At 42.6% G+C, this 26,671-nt stretch overlaps 1 protein-coding gene across 3 annotated transcripts in view; it reads right to left on the reverse strand.

Moving 5' to 3' along the window:
* The window catches only part of LOC127913179 (protein kinase C zeta type-like), a 183,332-nt gene that overhangs the window by 68,025 nt on the left and 88,636 nt on the right, over nucleotides 1-26,671 (reverse strand). For all 3 annotated transcript variants that reach the window (XM_052484759.1, XM_052484758.1, XM_052484757.1), the window contains exons 4-6: nucleotides 23,258-23,348; nucleotides 14,322-14,374; nucleotides 12,637-12,831 (exon numbers count right to left, since the gene is read on the reverse strand). In XM_052484759.1, the coding sequence (XP_052340719.1) occupies nucleotides 12,637-12,831; nucleotides 14,322-14,374; nucleotides 23,258-23,348 (339 nt within the window). The remainder of the gene's footprint in view (nucleotides 1-12,636; nucleotides 12,832-14,321; nucleotides 14,375-23,257; nucleotides 23,349-26,671) is intronic.

Here is a 26,671-nt window from a genome sequence, read left to right on the forward strand (position 1 = left end):
CGACCACACAATGAACACCTAGACGACCACACAATGAACACCTAGACGACCACACAATGAACACCTAGACGACCACACAATGAACACCTAGACGACCACACAATGAACACCTAGACGACCACACAATGAACACCTAGACGACCACACAATGAACACCTAGACGACCACACAATGAACACCTAGACGACCACACAATGAACACCTAGACGACCACACAATGAACACCTAGATGACCACACAATGAACACCTAGACGACCACACAATGAACACCTAGACGACCACACAATGAACACCTAGACGACCACACAATGAACACCTAGATGAACACCTAGATGACCACACAATGAACACCTAGATGAACACCTAGACGACCACACAATGAACACCTAGATGACCACACAATGAACACCTAGACGACCACACAATGAACACCTAGATGACCACACAATGAACACCTAGACGACCACACAATGAACACCTAGATGAACACCTAGACGACCACACAATGAACACCTAGACGACCACACAATGAACACCTAGACGACCACACAATGAACACCTAGATGAACACCTAGACAACCACACAATGAACACCTAGACGACCACACAATGAACACCTAGACGACCACACAATGAACACCCAGACGACCACACAATGAACACCTAGATGACCACACAATGAACACCTAGACGACCACACAATGAACACCTAGATGACCACACAATGAACACCTAGACGACCACACAATGAACACCTAGACAACCACACAATGAACACCTAGACGACCACACAATGAACACCTAGACAACCACACAATGAACACCTAGACGACCACACAATGAACACCTAGACGACCACACAATGAACACCTAGACGACCCCACAATGAACACCTAGACGACCACACAATGAACACCTAGACGACCACACAATGAACACCTAGACAACCACACAATGAACACCTAGACGACCACACAATGAACACCTAGATGACCACACAATGAACACCTAGACGACCACACAATGAACACCTAGACGACCACACAATGAACACCTAGACGACCACACAATGAACACCTAGACGACCACACAATGAACACCTAGACGACCACACAATGAACACCTAGACGACCACACAATGAACACCTAGATGAACACCTAGACGACCACACAATGAACACCTAGACGACCACACAATGAACACCTAGATGACCACACAATGAACACCTAGATGACCACACAATGAACACCTAGACGACCACACAATGAACACCTAGACGACCACACAATGAACACCTAGACGACCACACAATGAACACCTAGACGACCACACAATGAACACCTAGACGACCACACAATGAACACCTAGACGACCACACAATGAACACCTAGATGACCACACAATGAACACCTAGACGACCACACAATGAACACCTAGACGACCACACAATGAACACCTAGACGACCACACAATGAACACCTAGATGAACACCTAGATGACCACACAATGAACACCTAGATGAACACCTAGATGACCACACAATGAACACCTAGATGACCACACAATGAACACCTAGACGACCACACAATGAACACCTAGACGACCACACAATGAACACCTAGACGACCACACAATGAACACCTAGATGAACACCTAGACGACCACACAATGAACACCTAGATGACCACACAATGAACACCTAGACGACCACACAATGAACACCTAGACGACCACACAATGAACACCTAGACGACCACACAATGAACACCTAGACGACCACACAATGAACACCTAGATGACCACACAATGAACACCTAGACGACCACACAATGAACACCTAGATGACGACACAATGAACACCTAGACGACCACACAATGAACACCTAGATGAACACCTAGATGACCACACAATGAACACCTCTATAATGAGAGATATATACAGAGAGCTCTATAATGAGAGATATATACAGAGAGCTCTATAATGAGAGAGATATAAAGAGGGCTCTATAATGAGAGAGATATACAGATAGCTCTATAATGAGAGAGATATAAAGAGAGCTCTATAATGAGAGATATATACAGAGAGCTCTATAATGAGAGAGATATAAAGAGAGCTCTATAATGAGAGAGATATACAAAGAGCTCTATAATGAGAGATATATACAGAGAGCTCTATAATGAGAGAGATATACAGAGAGCTCTATAATGAGAGATATATACAGAGAGCTCTATAATGAGAGAGATATAAAGAGGGCTCTATAATGAGAGAGACATACAGATAGCTCTATAATGAGAGATATATACAGAGAGCTCTATAATGAGAGATATATAAAGAGAGCTCTATAATGAGAGATATATACAGAGAGCTCTATAATGAGAGAGATATAAAGAGAGCTCTATAATGAGAGATATATACAAAGAGCTCTATAATGAGAGACATATAAAGAGAGCTCTATAATGAGAGATATATAAAGAGAGCTCTATAATGAGAGATATATACAGAGAGCTCTATAATGAGAGAGATATAAAGAGAGCTCTATAATGAGAGAGATATAAAGAGAGCTCTATAATGACAGATATATACAGAGAGCTCTATAATGAGAGAGATATACAGAGAGCTCTATAATGAGAGATATATACAGAGAGCTCTATAATGAGAGATATATACAGAGAGCTCTATAATGAGAGATATATACAGAGAGCTCTATAATGAGAGAGATATAAAGAGAGCTCTATAATGAGAGAGATATAAAGAGAGCTCTATAATGAGAGATATATACAGAGAGCTCTATAATGAGAGATATGTAAAGAGAGCTCTATAATGAGAGATATATACAGAGAGCTCTATAATGAGAGAGATATAAAGAGAGCTCTATAATGAGAGATATATACAGAGAGCTCTATAATGAGAGATATATACAGAGAGCTCTATAATGAGAGGTATATACAGAGAGCTCTATAATGAGAGATATATACAGAGAGCTCAATAATGACAGATATATAAATCACTGAACGGGCCGTATGGTGTAAGACAGTTGTCTCTGGCCCCCTCCCAGTTAGGGAGAGGGATGAGCTTACAGCAGAGTCTCACAACTCAATCGCTGGTTGAAAACTGTTTTTTGCCCCTCCCAAAATATAGAATTTGTCGATAATTGGCCCTCTTTCTGTGACTCACCCACAAACAGGACCAATCCTGGCCTGTTGAGGAGTGACAGACTCCATCCTAGCTGGAGGGGGTGCTCTCATCTTATCTACGAACATAGACAGGGCTCAAACTCCCCTAGGTCCACAATAAAATAGGGTGCAGGCCAGGCAGCAGGCTGTTAGCCAGCCTGCCAGCTTAGTGGAGTTTGCCACTAGCACAGTCAGTGTAGTCAGCTCAACTATCCCCATTGAGACTGTGTCTGTGCCTCGACCTAGGTTGGGCAAAACTAAACATGGCGGTGTTAGCCTTAGCAATCTCACTAGGATAAAGACCTCCTCCATTCCTGTCATTATTGAAAGAGATTGTGATACCTCACATCTCATAATAGGGCTACTTAATGTTAGATCCCTCACTTCCAAGGCAGTTATAGTCAATTAACTAATCACTGATCATAATCTTGATGTGATTGGCCTCACTGAAACATGGCTTAAGCCTGATTAATTTACTGTGTTAAATGAGGCCTCTCCTCCTGGTTACACTAGTGACCATATCCCCCGTGCATCCCGTAAAGTCGGAGGTGTTGCTAACATTTACGATAGCAAATTTCAATTTTACAAAAAAAAAAACATTTTCGTCTTTTGAGCTTCTAGTCATGAAATCTATGCAGTCTACTCAATCACTTTTTATAGCTACTGTTTACAGGCCTCCTAGGCCATATACAGCGTTCCTCACTGAGTTCCCTGAATTCCTATCGGACCTTGTAGTCATAGCAGATAATATTCAAATTTTTGGTGACTTTAATATTCACATGGAAAAGTCCACCGACCCACTCCAAAAGGCTTTCGGAGCCATCATCGACTCCGTGGGTTTTGTCCAACATGTCTCTGGACCCACACTGCCACAGTCATACTCTGGACCAAGTTTTGTTCCGTGGAATAAATGTTGTGGATCTTAATGTTTTTCCTCATAATCCTGGACTATCGGACCACCATTTTATTATGTTTGCAATCCAACAAATAATCGTCTCAGATCCCAACCAAGGAACATCAAAAGTCGTGCTATAAATTCTCAGACAACCCAAAGATTCCTTGATGCCCTTCCAGGCTCCCTCTGCCTACCCAAGGACGCCAGAGGACAAAAATCAGTTAACCACCTAACTGAGGAACTCAATTTAACCTTACGCAATACCCTAAATGCAGTGGCACCCCTAAAAACATTTGTCATAAGAAACTAGCTCCCTGGTATGCAGAAAATACCAGAGCTCTGAAGCAAGCTTCCAGAAAATTGCAATGGAAATGGCGGCACACCAAACTGGAATTCTTCAGACTAGCTTGGAAAGACAGTACCGTGCAGTATCGAAGAGCCCTCACTGCTGCTAGATCATCAACTTAATTGATGAAAATAAGAACAATCCAAAATGTATTTTTGATACTGTCGCAAAGCTAACTAAAAAGCAGCATTCCCCAAGAGAGGATGGCTTTCACTTCAGCAGTAATAAATTAATGAACTTCTTTGAGGAAAAGATCGTGATCATTAGAAAGAAAATTACGGGGCAAATGAATTCCTCTTTAAATCTGCGTATTCCTCCAAAGCTCAGTTGTCCTGAGTCTGCACAACTCTGCCAAAACCTAGGATCAAGGGAGACACAGAAGACTTTTAGTACTATATCTCCTGACACAATGATGAAAATAATCATGGCCTCTAAACCTTCAAGCTGCATACTGGACCCTATTCCAACTAAACTACTGAAAGAGCTGCTTGGACCTCCTATGTTGAACATAAGAAACGTGTCTCTATCCGCCAGATGTGTACCAAACTCACTAAAAGTGGCAGTAATAAAGCATCTCTTGAAAAAGCCAAACCTTGACCCAAAAAATATAATAAACTATCGGCCTATATTGAAACTTCCATTCCTCTCAATTTTTTTTGAAAAAGCTGTTGCGCAGCAACTCACTGCCTTCCTGAAGACAAACAATGTATACGAAATGCTTCAGTCTGGTTTTAGACCCCATCATAGCACTGAGACTGCACTCGTGAAGGTGGTAAATTACCTTTTAATGTCGTCAGACCGAGGCTCTGCATCTGTTCTCATGCTCCTGCAAACTGAAAGATACCAGTTCGTCTCTGTCATTGGTATGTCCTCTGACAAATCAACTGTACATTTCGGTGTTCCTCAAGGTTCCGTTTTAGGACCACTGTTGTTTTCACTATATATTTTACCTCTTGGGGATGTCATTCGAAAACATAATGTTAACTTTCACTGCTATGCAGATGACACACAGCTGTACATTTCGATGAAACATGGTGAAGCCCCAAAATTGCCCTCGCTGGAAGCCTGTGTTTCAGACATAAGGAAGTGGATGGCTGAAAACGTTCTACTTTTAAACTCGGACAAAACAGAGATGCTTGTTCAAGGTCCCAAGAAACAAAGATATTTTCTGTTGAATCTGACATTTAATCTTGACGGGTGTACAGTCGTCTCAAATAAAACTGTGAAGGACCTCAGGGTTACTCTGGACCCTGATCTCTCTTTTGACGAACATATCAAGACTGTTTCAAGGACAGCTTTTTTCCATCTATTAACATTGCAAAAATCAGAATCTTTCTGTCCAAAAATGATGCAATATTTTTTATCCATGCTTTTGTCACTTCTAGGTTAGACTACTGAAATGCTCTACTTTCCGGTTACCCAGATAAAGCACAAAATAAACTTCATTTAGTGCTAAATACGACTGCTAGAATCCTGACTAGAACAAAAAAAAAAGATCATATTACTCCAACGCTAGCCTCCCTACACTGGCTTCCTGTTAAGGCAAGGGCTGATTTCAAGGCTTTACTGCTAACCTACACCTAAGCATTACATGGGCTTGCTCCTACCTATCTTTCTGATTTGGTCCTGCCGTACATACCTAGACGTACGCTACGGTCACAAGACGCAGGCCTCCTTACTGTCCCTAGAATTTCTAAGCAAACAGCAGGGCTTTCTCCTATAGAGCTCCATTTTTATGAAATGGTCTGCCTACACATGTGAGAGACGCAGACTCGGTCTCCACCTTTAAGTCTTTATTGAAGACTCATCTCTTCAGTAGGTCCTATGATTTAGTGTAGTCTGGCCCAGGAGTGTGAAGGTGAACAGAAAGGCACTCGAGCAACAAACCACCCTTGCTGTCTCTGCCTGGCCAGTTCCCCTCTTTCCACTGGGATTCTCTGCCTCTAACCCTATTACAGGGGCTGAGTCACTGGCTTACTGGTGCTCTTCCATGCCGTCCATAGGAGGGGTGCGTCACTTGAGGTGGTTGAGTTGCTGTGGCGGAGATCTTTGTGGGCTATACTCTTTGTGGGCTGAACTCGGTCTCAGGATGGTAAGTTGGTGGGTGAAGATATCCCTCTAGTGGTGTGGGGGCTGTGCTTTGGCAAAGTGGGTGGGGTTATATCCTGCCTGTTTGGCCCTGTCCGGGGGTATCATCGGATGGGGCCACAGTGTCTCCTGACCCCTCCTGTGTCAGCCTCCAGTATTTCTGCTGCAGTAGTTTATGTGTCGGGGGGCTAGGGTCTGTCTGTTATATCTGGAGTATTTCTCCTGTCTTATCCGGTGTCCTGTATTAATTTAATTCTCTCTTTCATTCTCTTTCTTTCTCTCTCTCTCAGAGGACCTGAGCCCTAGGATCATGCCTCAGGACTACCTGGCATGATGACTCCTTGCTGTCCCCAGTCCACCTGGCCGTGCTGCTGCTCCAGTTTCAACTGTTCTGCCTGCGGCTATGGAATCCTGATCTGTTCACCGGACGTGCTACCTGTCCCAGGCCTGCTGTTTTCAACTCTTAGAGACAGCAGGAGCGGTAGAGATACTCTTAATGATCGGCTATGAAAAGCCAACTGACATTTACTCCTGAGGTGTTAACCTGTTGCACCCTCGACATCCACTGTGATTATTATTATTTGACCCTGCTGGTCATCTATGAACGTTTGAACATCTTGGCCATGTTCTGTTATAATCTCCTTGAAATAGGAGAGGACTGATCCCCCTCATAGCCTGGTTCCTCTCAAGGTTTCTTCCTAGGTTTTGGCCTTTCTAGGGAGTTTTTCCTAGCCACCGTGCTTCTACACCTGCATTGCTTGCTGTTTGGGATTTTAGTCTGGGTTTCTGTACAGCACTTTGAGATATCAGCTGATGTAAGAAGTGCTATATAAATACATTTGATTTGACAGCACAGACATAATTCCATTAAAAGTGCAATCCGGGATTTAAAAAACACCCCGCCACTTCTTTTTTTAAATTGTTAAGGGACAGGACAGGAAAAATGTATGTATCAATCCTGCACTGCCCTTTTAACAGTATGTTGAGTGTTGACTGGTCCTGTGTGGCTCAGTTGGTAAACCAACACTACTGTAGGTTGCTCTGGATAAGAGTGTTTGCATAAACATCTAACATGTAAAACGCTTTAGAAGGAACGGTCTTCTCCACAAGAATAATTGGTTGTCGTGTTGTCTGTCTCCGAGTTATACATTTAAACTTGAAGAACTCAAATAATTACAAGCCAAGAGAAGCTTCTCTCTCTCTATTATCAGAAACACCAACCTCTCACTGTAATTCTGTCAGTCATTTGATATGCGCTACAGTCGAAGTCAGTAGTTTAGATACACTGGAGTTATTAAAACTCATTTTTCAACCACTCCACAAATTTCTTGTTAACAAACTATAGTTTTGGCAAGTCGGTTAGGGCATCTACTCTTTGTACATGACACAAGTAATTTTTCCAACAATTGTTTACAGACAGATTATTTCACTTACAATTCACTCTATCACCATTTCAGTGGGTCAGAAGTTTACATACACTAAGTTGACTGAACTTTAAACAGATGGGAAAATTCTAGAAAATTATGCCATGTCTTTAGAAACTTCTGATATGCTAATTGACATCATTTGAGTCAATTGGAGGTGTATCTGTGGATGTATTTCAAGGCCTACCTTCAAACTCAGTGCCTCTGCTTGACATCACGGGAAAATCAAAAGAAATCAGGCAATACCTCAGAAAACAAATTGTAGACCTCCACAAGTCTGTTTCATCCTTGGGAGCAATTTCCAAACGCCTGAAGGTACCACGTTCATCTGTACAAACAATAGTACGCAAGTATAAACACCATGGGACCACACAGCCATCATACAGCTCAGGAAGGAGACGCGTTCTGTCTCCTAGAGATGAATGTAGTTTAGTGCGAAAAGTGCAAATCATTCCCAGAACAACAGCAATGGACCTTGTGAAGATGCTGGAGGAAATAGGTACAAAAGTATCTATATCCACAGTAAAATTAGTCCTATATCGACATAACCTGAAAGGCACCTCAGCAAGGAAGAAGCCACTGCTCCAAAACCGCTATAAAAAAGCCAGACTACGGCTGGCTGCAACTGCACATGTGGACAAAGATCGTACTTTTTTGAGAAATGTCCTCTGGTCTGATGAAACAAAAATAGAACTGTTTGGCTATAACGACTATCGTTATGTTTGGAGGAAAAAGGGGAGGCTTGCAAGCCGAAGAACACCATCCCAACGTGAAGCACGGGGGTGGCAGCATCATGTTGTGAGGGTGCTTTGCTGCAGGAGGGACTGGTGCACTTCACAAAATAGATGGCATCATGAGGAAAGACAGTTATGTGGATATATTGAAGCAACATCTCAAGACATCAGTCAGGAAGTTAAAGCTTGGTCGCAAATGGGTCCAAATGGACAATGACCCCAAGCATACTTCCAAATTTGTGGCAAAATGGCCTAAGGACAACAAAGTCAAGGTATTGGAGTGGCCATCACAAAGCGAGCTAAATCACTTCTATGCTCGCTTTGAGGCAAGCAACGTTGAGGCATGCATATGAGAGCATCAGCTGTCCCGGACAACTGTGTGATCACACTCTCCGTAGCCGACGTGAGTAAGACCTTTAAACAGGTCAACATACACAAGGCTGCGGGGCCAGACGGATTACTAGGATGTGTGCTCCGGGCATGTGTTGACCAACTGGCAGGTGTCTTCACTGACATTTTAAACATGTCCCTGATTGAGTCTGTAATACCAACATGCATCAAGCAGACCACCATAGTCCCTGTGCCCAAGAACACAAAGGCAACCTGCCTAAATGACTACAGACCCGTAGCACTCACGTCCGTAGCCATGAAGTGCTTTGAAAGGCTGGTAGTGGCTCACATCAACACCATTATCCCGGAAACCCTAGACCCACTCCAATTTGCATACTGCCCAAACAGATCCACAGATGATGCAATCTCTATTGCAATCCACATGGCCCTTTCCCACCCGGACAAAAGGAACACCTATGTGAGAATGCTATTCATTGACTACAGCTCAGCGTTCAACACCACAGTACCCTCAAGGATCATCACTAATCTAAGGAACCTGGGACTAAACACCTCCCTCTGCAACTGGATCCTGGACTTCCTGACGGGCCGCCCCCAGGTGGTGAGGGTAGGTAGCAACACATCTGCCACGCTGATCCTCAACACTGGAGCTCCCCAGGGGTACGTGCTCAGTCCCCTCCTGTACTCCCTGTTCACCCATGACTGCATGGCCAGGCACGAATCCAACACCATCATTAAGTTGGCAGACGACACAACATTGGTAGGCCTGATCACCGACAAGACAGCCTATAGGGAGGAGGTCAGAAACCTGGCGTTGGTGCCAGAATAACAACATGTCCCTCAACGTAACCAAGACTAAGGAGATGATTGTGGACTACAGGAAAAAGGAGCACCAAGCACGCCCCCATTCTCATCGACGGGGCTGTAGTGGAGCAGGTTGAGAGATTCAAGTTCCTTGGTGTCCACATCAATAACAAACTAGATTGGTCCAAACACACCAGGACAGTCGTGAAGAGGGCACAACAAAGCCTATTACCCCTCAGGAAACTAAAAAGATTTGGCATGGGTCCTGAGATCCTCAGAAGTTTCTACAGCTGCAACATCGAAAGCATCCTGACCAGTTGCATCACTGCCTGGTACGGCAATTGCTCGGCCTCCGACCGCAAGGCACTTCAGAGGGTAGTGCGTACGGCCCAGTACATCACCGGGGCAAAGCTGCCTGCCATCCAGGACCTCTACACCAGGCGGTGTTATAGAGGAAGGCCCGGACTATTTACATTGTGTACCCCCCCCACCCCCCCCCCCAACCCCTCTTTTACGCTGCTGCTACTCTCTGTTTATCTTAAATGAATAGTCACTTTAAATATACATTCATGTACATACTACCTCAATTGGGCCCCGACCAACCAGTGCTCCCGCACATTGGCTAACCGGGCTATCTGCATTGTGTCCCACCACCCACCACCCACCAAACCCTCTTTTACGCTACTGCTACTCTCTGTTCATCATATATGCATAGTCACTTTAACCATATCTACATGTACATACTACCTCAATAAGCCTGACTAACCGGTGTCTGCATATAGCCTTGCTACTGTTATTTTAAATGTCTTTTTACTGTTGTTTTATTTCTTTACTTACCTACACACACACACACACATATACACACATACATACCTTTATTTCACACCATTGGACAGAGCCTTTAAGTAAGCATTTCACTGTAAGGTCTACATCTGTTGTATTCGGAGCACGTGACAAACTTTGATTTGATTTGAAAGTCCTGACCTCATCCTATAGAAAATGTGTGAACAGAACTGAAAAAGCGTGTGCGAGCAAGGAGGCCTATAAACCTGACTCAGTTACACCAGCTCTGCCAGGAGGAATGGGCCAAAATTCACCCAACTTATTGTGGGAAGCTTGTGGAAGGCTACCTGAAACATTTGACCCAAGTTAAACAATTTAAAGGCAATACTACCAAATACTAATTGAGTGCATGTAAACTTCTGACCCACTGGGAATGTGATGAAATAAATAAAAGCTGAAATAAATCTTTCTCTCTTCCATTATTCTGACATTTCACATTCTTAAAATAAAGTGGTGATCTTAAGTGACCTAAAACAGGGAATTTTTACAAGGATTAGTTATCAGGAATTGTGAAAAACTGAGTTTAAATGTATTTGGCTAAGGTGTATGTAAACTTCCGACTTTAACTGTATGTATAATAGTAATACCATAGTGCCACCTAGAGGTGGAAACTATAATATCTCTCAATAATTCTTCAAACTCATCATCCTCAGTTTTTTAAAATCTTCCCTCTCTTCTCCTTACTTATTTTACTGCCTCAGTTCTTCTCTCTGGACTGTACTTATTTAAACCAATTTGACTCATATTTTTCCTCATTAAGGCAAATTTACGTTACGGCTTCTGTGGACTCATTCACTCTTTTTCCTCCCTCTACTCTACTCCTCCTCTTTTCATCTCTGTCCTCCCCTCCCTCCCTCCCTCCCTCCCTCCCTCCCTCCCTCCCTCCCTCCCTCCCTCCCTCCCTCTACTCTACTCTACTCTACTCCTCCTCTTTTCATCTCTGTCCTCCCTCCCTCCCTCCCTCCCTCCCTCCCTCCCTCCCTCCCTCCCTCCCTCTACTCTACTCTACTCTACTCCTCCTCTTTTCATCTCTGTCCTCCTGCTCCCTCCCTCCCTCCCTCCCTCCCTCCCTCCCTCCCTCCCTCCCTCCCTCCCTCCCTCCCTCTACTCTACTCTACTCTACTCTACTCCTCCTCTTTTCATCTCTGTCCTCCTGCTCCCTCCCTCCCTCCCTCCCTCCCTCCCTCCCTCCCTCCCTCCCTCCCTCCCTCCCTCCCTCCCTCTACTCTACTCCTCCTCTTTTCATCTCTGTCCTCCCTCCCTCCCTCCCTCCCTCCCTCCCTCCCTCCCTCCCTCCCTCCCTCCCTCCCTCCCTCCCTCCCTCCCTCCCTCCTCCCCTCCCTCCCTCCCTCCCTCTACTCTACTCTACTCTACTCCTCCTCTTTTCATCTCTGTCCTCCTGCTCCCTCCCTCCCTCCCTCCCTCCCTCCCTCCCTCCCTCCCTCCCTCCCTCCCTCCCCCTCCCTCCCTCCCTCCCTCTACTCTACTCTACTCTACTCTACTCCTCCTCTTTTCATCTCTGTCCTCCTGCTCCCCTCCCTCCCTCCCTCCCTCCCTCCCTCCCTCCCTCCCTCCCTCCCTCCCTCCCTCCCTCCCTCCCTCCCTCCCTCCCTCCCTCCCTCTACTCTACTCCTCCTCTTTTCATCTCTGTCCTCCCTCCCTCCCTCCCTCCCTCCCTCCCCTCCCTCCCTCCCTCCCTCCCTCTACTCTACTCTACTCTACTCCTCCTCTTTTCATCTCTGTCCTCCCTCCCTCCCTCCCTCCCTCCCTCCCTCCCTCCCTCCCTCCCTCCCTCCCTCCCTCCCTCCCTCCCTCCCTCAATCCCTCCCTCCCTCTACTCTACTCTACTCCTCCTCTTTTCATCTCTGTCCTCCCTCCCTCCCTCCCTCCCTCCCTCCCTCCCTCCCTCCCTCCCTCCCTCCCTCCCTCCCTCCCTCCCTCCCTCCCTCCCTCCCTCCCTCCCTCTCCTGCCTCTCACCTCGTCGTCGTGCACCAGTTCCTTCTTGACCACCTTCATGGCGTAAATCTGTTCATTCTTCTTGAGTCGCACCAGCAGCACCTTGGCGTAGCTGCCGCGGCCGATCACCCGGATCAGGTCAAAGTCCCCCAGGCCCAGCGCCATCTCCTGGGAGATCTTGATACCGCCGATCCTGCCCACCACCTCTTTGATGTCCTGAAGGGGCGGTTTGGATGGGAAATACATGTTAGAAAAGACCCAGATACCAGCACACTGTTGAATGTCCCTGTTGTTTATTAAAACCTTATGGTTATAGACAGAGCTCGAATCATGGACAAGTATATATGATACTAACATACAAGAACCTTTTTTGTGTGATAAAATATACTGAACAAAAATATAAACGGAACACGCAACAAATTCAACAATTTTACTGCGTTACAGTTCATGTAAGGAAATCAGTCGATTGATATAAATTCATTAGGCGCTCATCTATTGATTTCACAAGACTGGGCAGGGGTGCGGCCATGGATGGGCCAGGGAGGGCATAGGCCCACCCACTTGGGAGCCAGGCCCACCCACTGGGGAGCCAGGCCCACTCACTGGGGAGCCAGGCCTACCCACTGGGGAGCCAGGCCCACTCACTGGGGAGCCAGGCCCACCCACTGGGGAGCCAGGCCCACTCACTGGGGAGCCAGACCCACCCACTGGGGAGCCAGGCCCACCCACTGGGGAGCCAGGCCCACCCACTGGGGAGCCAGGCCCACTCACTGGGGAGCCAGGCCCACCCACTGGGGAGCCAGGCCCACTCACTGGGGAGCCAGGCCCACCCACTGGGGAGCCAGGCCCACCCACTGGGGAGCCAGGCCCACCCACTGGGGAGCCACTGGGGAGCCAGGCCCACTCACTGGGGAGCCAGGCCCACCCACTGGGGAGCCAGGCCCAGCAAACTGGGGAGCCAGGCCCATCCACTGGGGAGCCAGGCCCAGCCAATCATAATTTGTTTTTCTCCACAAAAGGGCTTTATTACAGACAGAAATATTCCTGTTTCATCAACTGTCCAGGGGCTGGTCTCAGACGATCCCGCAGGTGAAGAAGCCGGATGTGGAGGGCATGGGCTGGCGTGGTTACACGTGGTCTACAGTTGTAAGGCCGGTTTGACGTAATGCCAAATTCTCTAAAATGACGTTGGAGGTGGCTTATGGTAGAGAAATTAACATTCAATTCTCTGGCAACAACTCTAGTGGACATTCCTGCAGTCAGCATGCCAATGGCACGCTCCCTAAAAACTTGCGACGTCTGTGCACAATTTAGAGTGGCCTTTCATTGTCCCCAGCATAAGGTGCACCTGTGTAATGATCATGCTGATTCATCAGCTTCTTAATATGCCACACCAGTCAGGTGAATGGAATATCTTGGCAAAGGAGAAATGCTTATTAACTGGGATGTAAACTCATTTGTGCCCAAAGTTGAGAGAAATAATATGTTCGTGCGTATGGAACATTTCTGGGATCTTCTATTTCAGCTTATGAAACTTGGGACCAACACTTTACATGTTGCGTTTATATTTTTGTTCAGTGTAGTATGGGATATTCTGTGTTCTAGAAACAGAATAGAATGTTTTACATTCTAGAATACCAGAACAATCCTTATCATAAACGAATGCATGACTGACTTATTTACTTTGTGTGTCTAAATGAACTCACCTTCGAGTCCTCTTCCACTTTGTCCACTTTGCGACTGTGTGGTAGGAAAGTTACTGAAAAGAGAAACAACTTGTTACCTGAGTTGTGATGGAAAGTTCTCCCCAGTGAAGACTGGGCATTAAAAACCTAACATATATTTAGTCTATAGCCATCTCCATTTAAATAATATACAGTATAATATGATATATAGCAGATGCTTTTATCCAAAGACACTTATAGTCATGAGTGCATACATTTTACTTATGGGTGGTCTATGGGAATCAAACCCACTATTCTGGAGTTGCAACTGCCAAGCTCTAACAACTGAGCTACAGAGGACCATGCTTTACCAAGTGAGCTACAGAGGACCAAATAGGATTCTCCTCAAGAATCCATGGCTCCATCTCAATGAATATTTTCGTGATTCCTTGCATCCTATCTTCTCGCCTCAACCGTATTGAAAGGAAAAGGTAGAAAATAATTTTGAGAAGGAGACAAGCAAAGAGGATTTGAGGAAAGATTAATTGAGAAAGAGTCCATGTGAGAATCTTAAATGCATTGCCTTGATTCCTTGTGTCCTCTCTCCTCGCCTCCTTCTCAAAACCCATTGGATGAGAAGATCAGAGAGAGGGCACGAGGAATCAAGGGAATGCAAAAGATTCTCTGATAATCAAGGGAGCATTGTGGGACATGTAGTTTACCTTTGTGGCCAGCAGAGGGCAACATTCTCTTCAGAGTGAGTTGCAGCTTCTTCCTGCCTCTGCCCAAGTAGGTTAGCCCACTGGTGAGTACTGCTACTATCCTGGACTATACTGTACTGATAATATACTGTACGGTACTGGACTATACTATACTGGACTATACTGTTATTTACTGAACTGGACTACACTGTACTGGACTGTACTGTACTGGACACTACTGAACTATACTGTACTGGACTGTACTGTACTGTAATTTACTATACTGGACTATACTGTAATTTACTATACTGGACTATACTGTACTGGACTATACTATACTGGACTATACTATACTGGACAATACTATACCGGACTATACTGTACTATACTATACTATACTGGCCTATACTGGACTATACTGTAATTTACTATAACAAACTATACTATACTGGACTATACTATACTGGCCTATACTGGACTGTTAATACACTGTACCGGACTATATTATACTGGACTATACTGGATTGTTAATATACTATACTGGACTATACTATACTGGACTATACTGGACTATACTATACGGGACTGTACAGTACTGGACTATACTGAACTATACTATACTGGACTATACTGCAATTTACCATACTGGACTATACTATACTGTACTGGACTATACTGGACTGTACTGTACTGTAATTTACTATACTGGACTATACTGTAATTTACTATACTGGACTATACTGTACTGGACTATACTATACTGGACTATACTATACTGGACAATACTATACCGGACTATACTGTACTATACTATACTATACTGGCCTATACTGGACTATACTGTAATTTACTATAACGAACTATACTATACTGGACTATACTATACTGGCCTATACTGGACTGTTAATACACTGTACTGGACTATATTATACTGGACTATACTGGACTGTTAATATACTATACTGGACTATACTATAATGGACTATACTATACTGGACTGTACAGTACTGGACTATACTGAACTATACTATACTGGACTATACTGCAATTTACCATACTGGACTATACTATACTGTACTGGACTATACTGGACTGGGCTGTACTATACTATACTATACTGTACTGGACCATACTATACTGGACTGTACTGGACTATACTATACTGGACTGGACTATACTATACTGGACTGTACTATACTATACTGGACTGTACTGGACTATACTATACTGGACTGGACTGGACTATACCATACTATACTGGACTGTACTATACTATACTGGACTATACTATACTATACTATACTATACTATACTATACTGTACTGGACCATACTATACTGGACTATACTATACTGGACTGGACTGTACTGAACTATACTATACTATACTATACTGGACTGGACTATACTATACTGGACTGTACTGTACTGAACTACACTATACTGGACTGGACTGGACTGGACTATACTGAACTATACTATACTGAACGATACTATACTGGACTGTACTGGACTATACTATACTGGACTGGACCATACTATACTGGACTGTACTGGACTATACTATACTGGACTGGACTGGACTATACTATACTGGACTGTACTATACTATACTGGACTGTACTGGACTATACTATACTGGACTGGACTGGACTATACTATACTATACTGGACTGTACTATACTATACTGGACTGTACTGGACTATACTATACTATACTATACTATACTATACTATACTATACTGTACTGGACCATACTATACTGGACTATACTATACTGTACTGGACTATACTATACTGGGCAATACTATACCGGACTATACTGTACTATACTATACTATACTGGACTATACTGTAATTTACTATAACGAACTATACTATACTGGACTATACTATACTGGCCTATACTGGACTGTTAATACACTGTACTGGACTATATTATACTGGACTATACTGGACTGTTAATATACTATACTGGACTATACTATACTGGACTATACTATACTGGACTGTACAGTACTGGACTATACTGAACTATACTATACTGGACTATACTGCAATTTACCATACTGGACTATACTATACTGTACTGGACTATACTGGACTGGGCTGTACTATACTATACTATACTGTACTGGACCATACTATACTGGACTGTACTGGACAATACTATACTGGACTGGGCTGTACTATACTATACTATACTGGACTGTACTGGACTATACTATACTGGACTGGGCTGTACTATACTATACTATACTGGACTGTACTGGACTATACTATACTGGACTGGACTGGACTATACTATAATGTACTGGACCATACTATACTGGACTGCACTGGACTATACTATACTGGACTATACTATACTATACTGGACTGGACTATACTGGACTGTACTGGACTATACTGGACTGGGCTGTACTATCCTATACTATACTGTACTGGACCATACTATACTGGACTATACTATACTGGACTGGACTGTACTGGACTATACTATACTGGACTGGACTGGACTGGACTATACTATACTATACTGGACTGGACTGGACTATACTGAACTATACTATACTGAACGATACTATACTGGACTGTACTGGACTATACTATACTGGACTGTACTATACTATACTATACTGTACTGGACCATACTATACTGTACTGGACTATACTGGACTATACTATACTGGACTGGACTATACTATACTGGACTGTACTGTACTGGACTATACTATACTGGACTGGACTGGACTGGACTGGACTATATTGAACTATACTATACTGAACTATACTATACTGGACTGGACTGTACTGGACTGTACTTAACTATACTATACTGTACTGGACCATACTATACTTTACTGGACTATACTATCCTATACTATACTATATTGGACTATACTATACTGGACTGGACTATACTATACTGTACTGGACCATACTATACTGTACTGGACTATACTATACTATACTATACTGTACTGGACTATACTATACTGTACTGGACCATACTATACTGTACTGGACTATACTATCCTATACTATACTATACTGGACTATACTATACTGGACTGGACTATACTATACTGGACTGTACTGTACTGGACTATACTATACTGGACTGGACTGGACTGGACTGGACTATACTGAACTATACTATACTGAACGATACTATACTGGACTGTACTGTACTGGACTATACTATATTGGACTGGACTGTACTGGACTATACTGAACTATACTATACTGAACTATACTATACTGGACTGGACTGTACTGGACTGTACTGAACTATACTATACTGAACTATACTATATTGGACTGTACTGTACTGGACTATACTATACTGGACTATACTGTAATGGACTGTTAATATACTATACTGGACTGGACTATACTATACTGGACTATACTGTAATTTACTTAACTATACTGTACTGGACTATACTGGACTGTTAATATACTATACTGGACTATACTATACTGGACTGTACTGTACTGGACTATACTATACTGGACTGGGCTATACTGTACTGTTAATATACTGTACTGGACTAAACGATACTGTACTGAACTATAGTATACTGTACTGTTAATATATTGTACTGGACTATACTATACTGGACTGTTAATATACTATACTGTACTGTTCACATACTGTACTGGACTATACTATACTGTTAATATACTGTGCTGGACTATACTATACTATACTATACTATACTATACTATACTGTTAATATACTGTACTGGACTATACTATACTGTAATTTACTGTACTGGACTATACTATACTGTTAATATACTGTACCGGACTATACTATACTGTAATTTACTGTACTGGACTATACTATACTGTTAATATACTGTGATGGACTATACTATACTGTTAATATACTGTGATGGACTATACTATACTGTTAATATACAGTGATGGACTATACTATACTGTTAATATACTGTACTGGACTATACTATACTGTTAATATACTGTACTGGTCTATACTATACTGTTAATATACTGTACTGGACTATACTATACTGTTAATATACTGTGCTGGACTATACTATACTGTTAATATACTGTACTGGACTATACTGTAATTTACTGTACTGGTCTATACTATACTGTTAATATACTGTACTGGACTATACTGAACTATACTATACTGTAATTTACTGTACTGGTCTATACTATACTGTTAATATACTGTGCTGGACTATACTATACTGTAATGTTAATATACTGTACTGAACTATACTGTACTGTTAATATACTGTACTGGACTATACTGTACTGTTAATATACTGTACTGAACTATACTGTACTGTAATTTACTGTACTGGTCTATACTGTAATTTACTGTTAATATACTGTGCTGGACTATACTGTAATTTACTGTACTGGATTATACTGTACTGGACTATAATATACTGTACTGTTGATATACTGTGCTGGACTAAACGATACTGTACTGTAATTTACTGTGTTGGACTATACTATACTGTACTGGACTATACTGGAATGGACTATACTGGACTGGACTATACTGGACTGGACTATACTATACTGGACTGGACTATACTATACTGGACTGGACTATACTGGACTGGACTATACTGGACTGGACTATACTGGACTGGACTATACTATACTGGACTGGACTATACTGGACTGGACTATACTGTAATTTACTGTACTGGATTATACTGGACTGGACTATACTGTACTGTTAATAAACTGTACTGGACTATACTATGCTTGACTATACTGGACTGGACTATACTATACTGTACTATACTGGACTAAACTGTACTGTACTGGACTATACTGGACTGAACTATACTGGACTGCACTATACTAAACTGGACCATACTATACTGGACTGGAATATACTTGCCTATGCTGTATTGGACTATACACTACTGGACTGTACTGGGCTGAGTTATACTATACTGGACTGTACTGGACTGGACTATACTGAACTACACTGGACTGTACTGAACGTTGCTGTACTGAACTATACTAAACTATACGATACTGTACTGAACTATACTGTACTGAACTATACTGTACTGAACTATACTATACTATACTATACTATACTATACTATACTATACTATACTGGACTGTCCTGAACTATACTGAACTGAACTATACTGTACTGAACTATACTATACTATACTGGACTGTCCAGAACTATACTGTACTGAACTATACTGTACTGAACTATACTGTACTGAACTATACTATACTATACTATATTATACTATACTATACTATACTATACTATACTATACTATACTATACTATACTGGACTGTCCTGAACTATACTGAACTGAACTATACTGTACTGAACTATACTAAACTATACTGGACTGTCCTGAACTATACTGAACTATAGTAAACTGGACTGTACTGTACTGAACTACACTATACTGGACTGTACTGAACAATACTATACTGAACTATACTGTACTGAACTATACTATACTGAACTGTACTGAACAATACTATACTGAACTATACTGAACTACACTATACTGGACTGTACTGAACTATACTATACTGAACTGTACTGTACTGAACTACACTGTACTGGACTGTACTGAACAATACTATACTGAACTATACTGAACTACACTATACTGGACTGTACTGAACTACACTATACTGGACTGTACTGAACTACACTATACTGGACTGTACTGAACTACACTATACTGGACTGTACTGAACAATACTATACTGAACTATACTGAACTACACTATACTGGACTGTACTGAACTACACTATACTGTACTGTACTGAACTACACTATACTGGACTGTACTGAACTACACTATACTGAACTATACTGAACTACACTATACTGGACTGTACTGAACTACACTATACTGTACTGTACTGAACTACACTATACTGGACAGTACTGAACTACACTATACTGAACTATACTGAACTACACTATACTGAACTATACTGAACTACACTATACTGGACTGTACTGAACTATACTATACTGAACTGTACTGTACTGAACTACACTGTACTGGACTGTACTGAACAATACTATACTGAACTATACTGAACTACACTATACTGGACTGTACTGAACTACACTATACTGAACTATACTGAACAATACTATACTGAACTATACTGAACTACACTATACTGGACTGTACTGAACTACACTATACTGGACTGTACTGAACTACACTATACTGAACTATACTGAACTACACTATACTGGACTGTACTGAACTATACTATACTGAACTGTACTGTACTGAACTACACTATACTGGACTGTACTGAACTACACTATACTGTACTGTACTGAACTACACTATACTGGACTGTACTGAACTACACTATACTGAACTATACTGAACTACACTATACTGGACTGTACTGAACTATACTATACTGAACTGTACTGTACTGAACTACACTATACTGGACTGTACTGAACTATACTATACTGAACTGTACTGTACTGAACTACACTATACTGGACTGTACTGAACTATACTATACTGAACTGTACTGTACTGAACTACACTATACTGGACTGTACTGTACTGAACTACACTATACTGGACTGTACTGAACTACACTATACTGAACTATACTGAACTACACTATACTGGACTGTACTGAACTATACTATACTGAACTGTACTATACTGAACTACACTATACTGGACTGTACTGAACTACACTATACTGTACTGTACTGAACTACACTATACTGGACTGTACTGAACTACACTATACTGAACTATACTGAACTACACTATACTGGACTGTACTGAACTACACTATACTGGACTGTACTGAACTACACTATACTGGACTGTACTGTACTGAACTACACTATACTGGACTGTACTGAACTACACTATACTGGACTGTACTGAACTACACTATACTGGACTGTACTGAACAATACTATACTGAACTATACTGAACTACACTATACTGGACTATACTGAACTACACTATACTGGACTGTACTGAACTACACTATACTGGACTGTACTGAACTACACTATACTGAACTATACTGAACTACACTATACTGGACTGTACTGAACTATACTATACTGAACTGTACTGTACTGAACTACACTATACTGGACTGTACTGTACTGAACTACACTATACTGGACTGTACTGAACTACACTATACTGAACTATACTGAACAATACTATACTGAACTATACTGAACTACACTATACTGGACTGTACTGAACTACACTATACTGGACTGTACTGAACTACACTATACTGGACTGTACTGAACTACACTATACTGAACTATACTGAACTACACTATACTGGACTGTACTGAACTATACTATACTGAACTGTACTGTACTGAACTACACTATACTGGACTGTACTGAACTACACTATACTGAACTGTACTGTACTGAACTACACTATACTGGACTGTACTGAACTATACTATACTGAACTGTACTGTACTGAACTACACTATACTGGACTGTACTGAACTACACTATACTGAACTGTACTGTACTGAACTACACTATACTGGACTGTACTGAACTATACTATACTGAACTGTACTGTACTGAACTACACTATACTGGACTGTACTGAACTACACTATACTGGACTGTACTGAACTTATACTTATTTCCCTCATTAAAATGCTAAATCAATTTATAACATTTTTAACATGAGTTTTTCTGGATTTGTTTGTTGTTATTCTGTCTCTCACTGTTCAAATAAACCTACCATTAAAATTATAGACTGATCATTTCTTTGTCAGTGGGCAAACATACAAAATCAGCAGGGGATCAAATACTTTTTTCCCTCACTGTATTTGTAAAATTGCACTGTGCAGAATAGTGCATAGAAACGAAGCTTTGGGACCAGTCTGTAAACAACAATGGCATGCTGATTCAAACATGCTCTTATCTCGCTGTGTGGGAGGAGTCTTCTTCATTTTGTTTTTTAATAAACCTGGAAATCTAGTTATTGGTTTTGATTTAATTGTGTCTTTAAAGCCTTTGTAATTAGTATTCACAATGTGTTTTCAGGGTAGGAGCGCTGCTCTACGATCAGTTTGACATTTTCAGAATGAATAAAGACAGATTAGCATTCCTACTCTGAGACACTTTGTGAATACAGGCCCAGACCCAGTGCATTGATACCAAGACTAAGGCCACAAGGTCTTCTACTTCGCATTTATTGTCTATATTGAAAGAAACAATATTTTATAGGAACTGACTTCCATCTGTATCCTCTGTGTGTTCAGGGGGAAGGTCCACCTCTTCATTCTTCTCATCTAAAGGGGGCTCCTGTGATGGCATGACTGGATCCTGCCAAGAGAAGACAGGCAAATAGCTGCATGTGGTTTCAGGCTGCTTACAGAGCATCCTGACTAGGTCCTTGGAGACACTGGGAAGAAGAGGCTTCAGTTTTTAGAGGTTTTCGAGTTGATAGACATCTTAGGCACATGGAGGTATCTTTTCAACATATTAAAGAACACAGAAGTTGAGAAGTCTGGATGTTTCTCGCAACAATGGACTTAAATTAATAATTGTATGCGGTTCTAACCATGAAGGCATTGGCTTTTCAAAGGGGATCAAAGTGTTTGTTGATAGAGCATTGTCTGATTGCAGCCTATTAGTACATCTTGACTATTGACCTGGGTTTTCGGGACAAGGTTTATTGTAGTCCAGCCTTGGATTCCTGGCCTCGCTCACATTGTTCTGATTGGCTGTCAGTAGATGTAGATTTTTCTAAAACAACCACCCCTTCCATACGTCTTCAGAACTGCAGAATAAGCTCATTTACAGTGTTAGTATTGCTAGGAAACGCTATTTTTGAAAATGTATAATTAGGAAATAGTTTTTATTTTGATATAATTTGGCTGAAATGACACTTCCCCACGTGGGCACCAGTGAAATGTATTGGCTTTCGGTTTCGATTATCTGCCTCTGTTTGAATGTGCCTATTCCAATTGTTGGGAGGAGTAAATGGCTTGGATACCCATTTTCACATTTACATATTAGTCATTTAGCAGACGCTCTCACCCAGAGCGATTTACAGTTAGTGCAATCCTCTTAAGATGGGCGGGGTGGTAGTTCTTCTTGCTCGTAGGCAAGTACAATGGTCTTGTAGTGGATGCGAGCTTCGTGGAGTGTGCGGAGAAGTGGGCTGACATGGAAGAACTTGGGAAGGTTGAGTTCTGGATAAGTTGCAGGCGTTTGATGGCACAATTGGGGAGCCCAGCCAACAGCGAGTTGCAGTTGTCCAGATGTTATAAGCATGAACCTGCAGGAGCGAGTCACTGCTTTGATGTTCGCAGAGAACGACAGGGTGTAGTCCAGGGTTACGTCAAGGTTCTTTGCACTCTGGGAGGGGGACACTGTAGAGTTGTCAACCGTGATGGAGAGGTCTTTGAGCAGGCAGGCAGGCCTTCCACGGGAGGAAGAGCAGCTCCACCCGGTCGAGGTTGAGCTTGAGGTGGTGGGCCGACATCCAAGCTGAGATATCTGCCAGGCATGCAGAGATGTGTGTCGCCACCTGGGTGTTAGAAGCGGGGAAGGAGAAAAGTAATTGAGTGTCATCCGAATAGCAATGATAGGAGAGACCATGTGAGAATATGACGGAGCCGGGTGACTTGGTGTATTGAGAGAAGAGGGCCTAGAACCGAGCCCTGGGCGACACCAATCACAAGAGTATGTGGTGCAGACACAGAACCCTCCACCTTCTTTTAGCTTGTCTCTGACAAGAACGTCAACAGGCTTTCATACCGAAGGTGAGGTGAAAATCTGGTAGAGGCTAGCTCTAATCGTAATGCTTCTTTCTGTATGTTAGCAGTCTGTCACTAGAGATCAACCTTGTGATGTTTCAGTATACGGTATACACTACAGTGTGGATGTGTCCCAAATGGCACACAATTCCCTATGGGCCCTGGTCAAAATTAGTGCACTAAATAGGGAATGGGGTGGCATTTGAGATGCAAATTATATCTATTTGCAGTGGATTTGAAACTTGCCATAGCATGTTGGCTGGAGTACATTGCCAACTATTTCTCATGAAATGACAGACCAGTATCTTGCTCTGTTGGCTAAGGTAGGCTTTGAGTTATATACAGTATGTGTTGTGCAGAAGATTGCAAGTGTGGGTTGAGTAGGGTTGAGCCTGACTCCCATGGTAAAGTTGACTTTGGGCCGCGTTAACTGTGCCTGTTCCACATCAGTTCATTCATGACTCATTTCCTCAGGCCCAGGAGAATGTGAAAGTCCATATTGATCCAGACTATTTACCTTTCATTACGGAAGGTTTTGTGTCTATGTTAGGAAGTAAAGACCTAGTGCCAGTGAAGATCCTGAGAGACACAGGTGCCTCTGAATCATTTGTGTTGGAGTCTGTGTTACCCTTTTCTGCTGAGACTGATTCGGGGAATAGTGTTCTAATTAGGGGAATAGGTTTGAACACTCTGTCAGTTCCATTGCATAAACTGATGTTGGATTGTGGGCTGGTGAAGGGTGAAGTTGTTGTGAGGGTGCGTGCTACGTTGCCTATTGAGGGTATCGACGTTATCCTTGGGAATAACTTGGCTGGTGAGCGTGTATGGCCAGTCGTGTTTCCATCTCTAGTGGTTTCCACTAAGCCGTCATTTGTTGGGATTTCTGATGAGAGTGTACAGTGTTTCCCAGAGGTGTTCTCTGCGTGTGCAGTGACACGTTCTATGAGCCGTGGCGAACTGGTCACTGCGCCGACTAATGATAATAATACAAAGTATGTCACTGTTTTCCCTGTTATCCCGTTATCTGTAACCCGGTCAGATCTAATCAATGCGCAACGGGATGACCCCACGTTAGAAGAGTTGCGTGATCAAATTGTGCCTGTAGAACAGTTGGGAGATGTGTGGGTGTCTCATGATAGTTGTTTTCTGGGGGAGGCAATTAGTCAGGTTGTTGTACCAGTTAAGCTTTGTGAGTTGGTGTTGGAAACTTCTCACAGCGACATTGCTGGACATATGGGGGTGAGGAAAACCTACAATCGCATATTAAGACATTTCTTTTGGCCTTGATTAAAGAGGGATGTTTCTGATTTTATCAAAACTTGTCACACCTGTCAATTAACTGGTAAGCCTAATCAAGCTATTAAACCAGTACCATTGTTTCCTATTCCTGTACTCAGCCAAACTTTTGAGTATCTGATTATTGACTGTGTTGGTCCTCTGCCTCGTTCTAAAAAGGGTAGCAGTTACCTGTTCACTGTGATGTGTCAGACCACTAGGTTTCCTGCTGCCTATCCTCTCTGATCTATCACGACTAAATCGGTGTTAAAAGCTTTGACTCCGTTTCTCTCATTGTTTGGAATCCCTAAGGTCATTCAGAGTGATCAAGGATCTAATTTCACCTCTAATCTGTTTAGTCAGGTTCTTCAACAGCTCCATATTAAACACAATTTGTCTAGCGCCTATCACGCGCAAAGTCAAGGAGTACTGGAACGTTTCCATCAAACACTTGTCTTTGTTGAGAGCTTATTGTACTGAGATGGATAAGGATTGGGAGGAGTGGTTGCCTTGGTTACTGTTAGCCGCTAGGGAAGTTTCACAGGAGAGCACAGGTTTCAGTCCAAATGACCTTGTGTTTGGACATAGGGTGCGTGGACTTTTATCTGT

Source organism: Oncorhynchus keta, chromosome 28, assembly GCF_023373465.1.
Source record: "Oncorhynchus keta strain PuntledgeMale-10-30-2019 chromosome 28, Oket_V2, whole genome shotgun sequence".
Taxonomy (NCBI): Eukaryota; Metazoa; Chordata; class Actinopteri; order Salmoniformes; family Salmonidae; genus Oncorhynchus; species Oncorhynchus keta.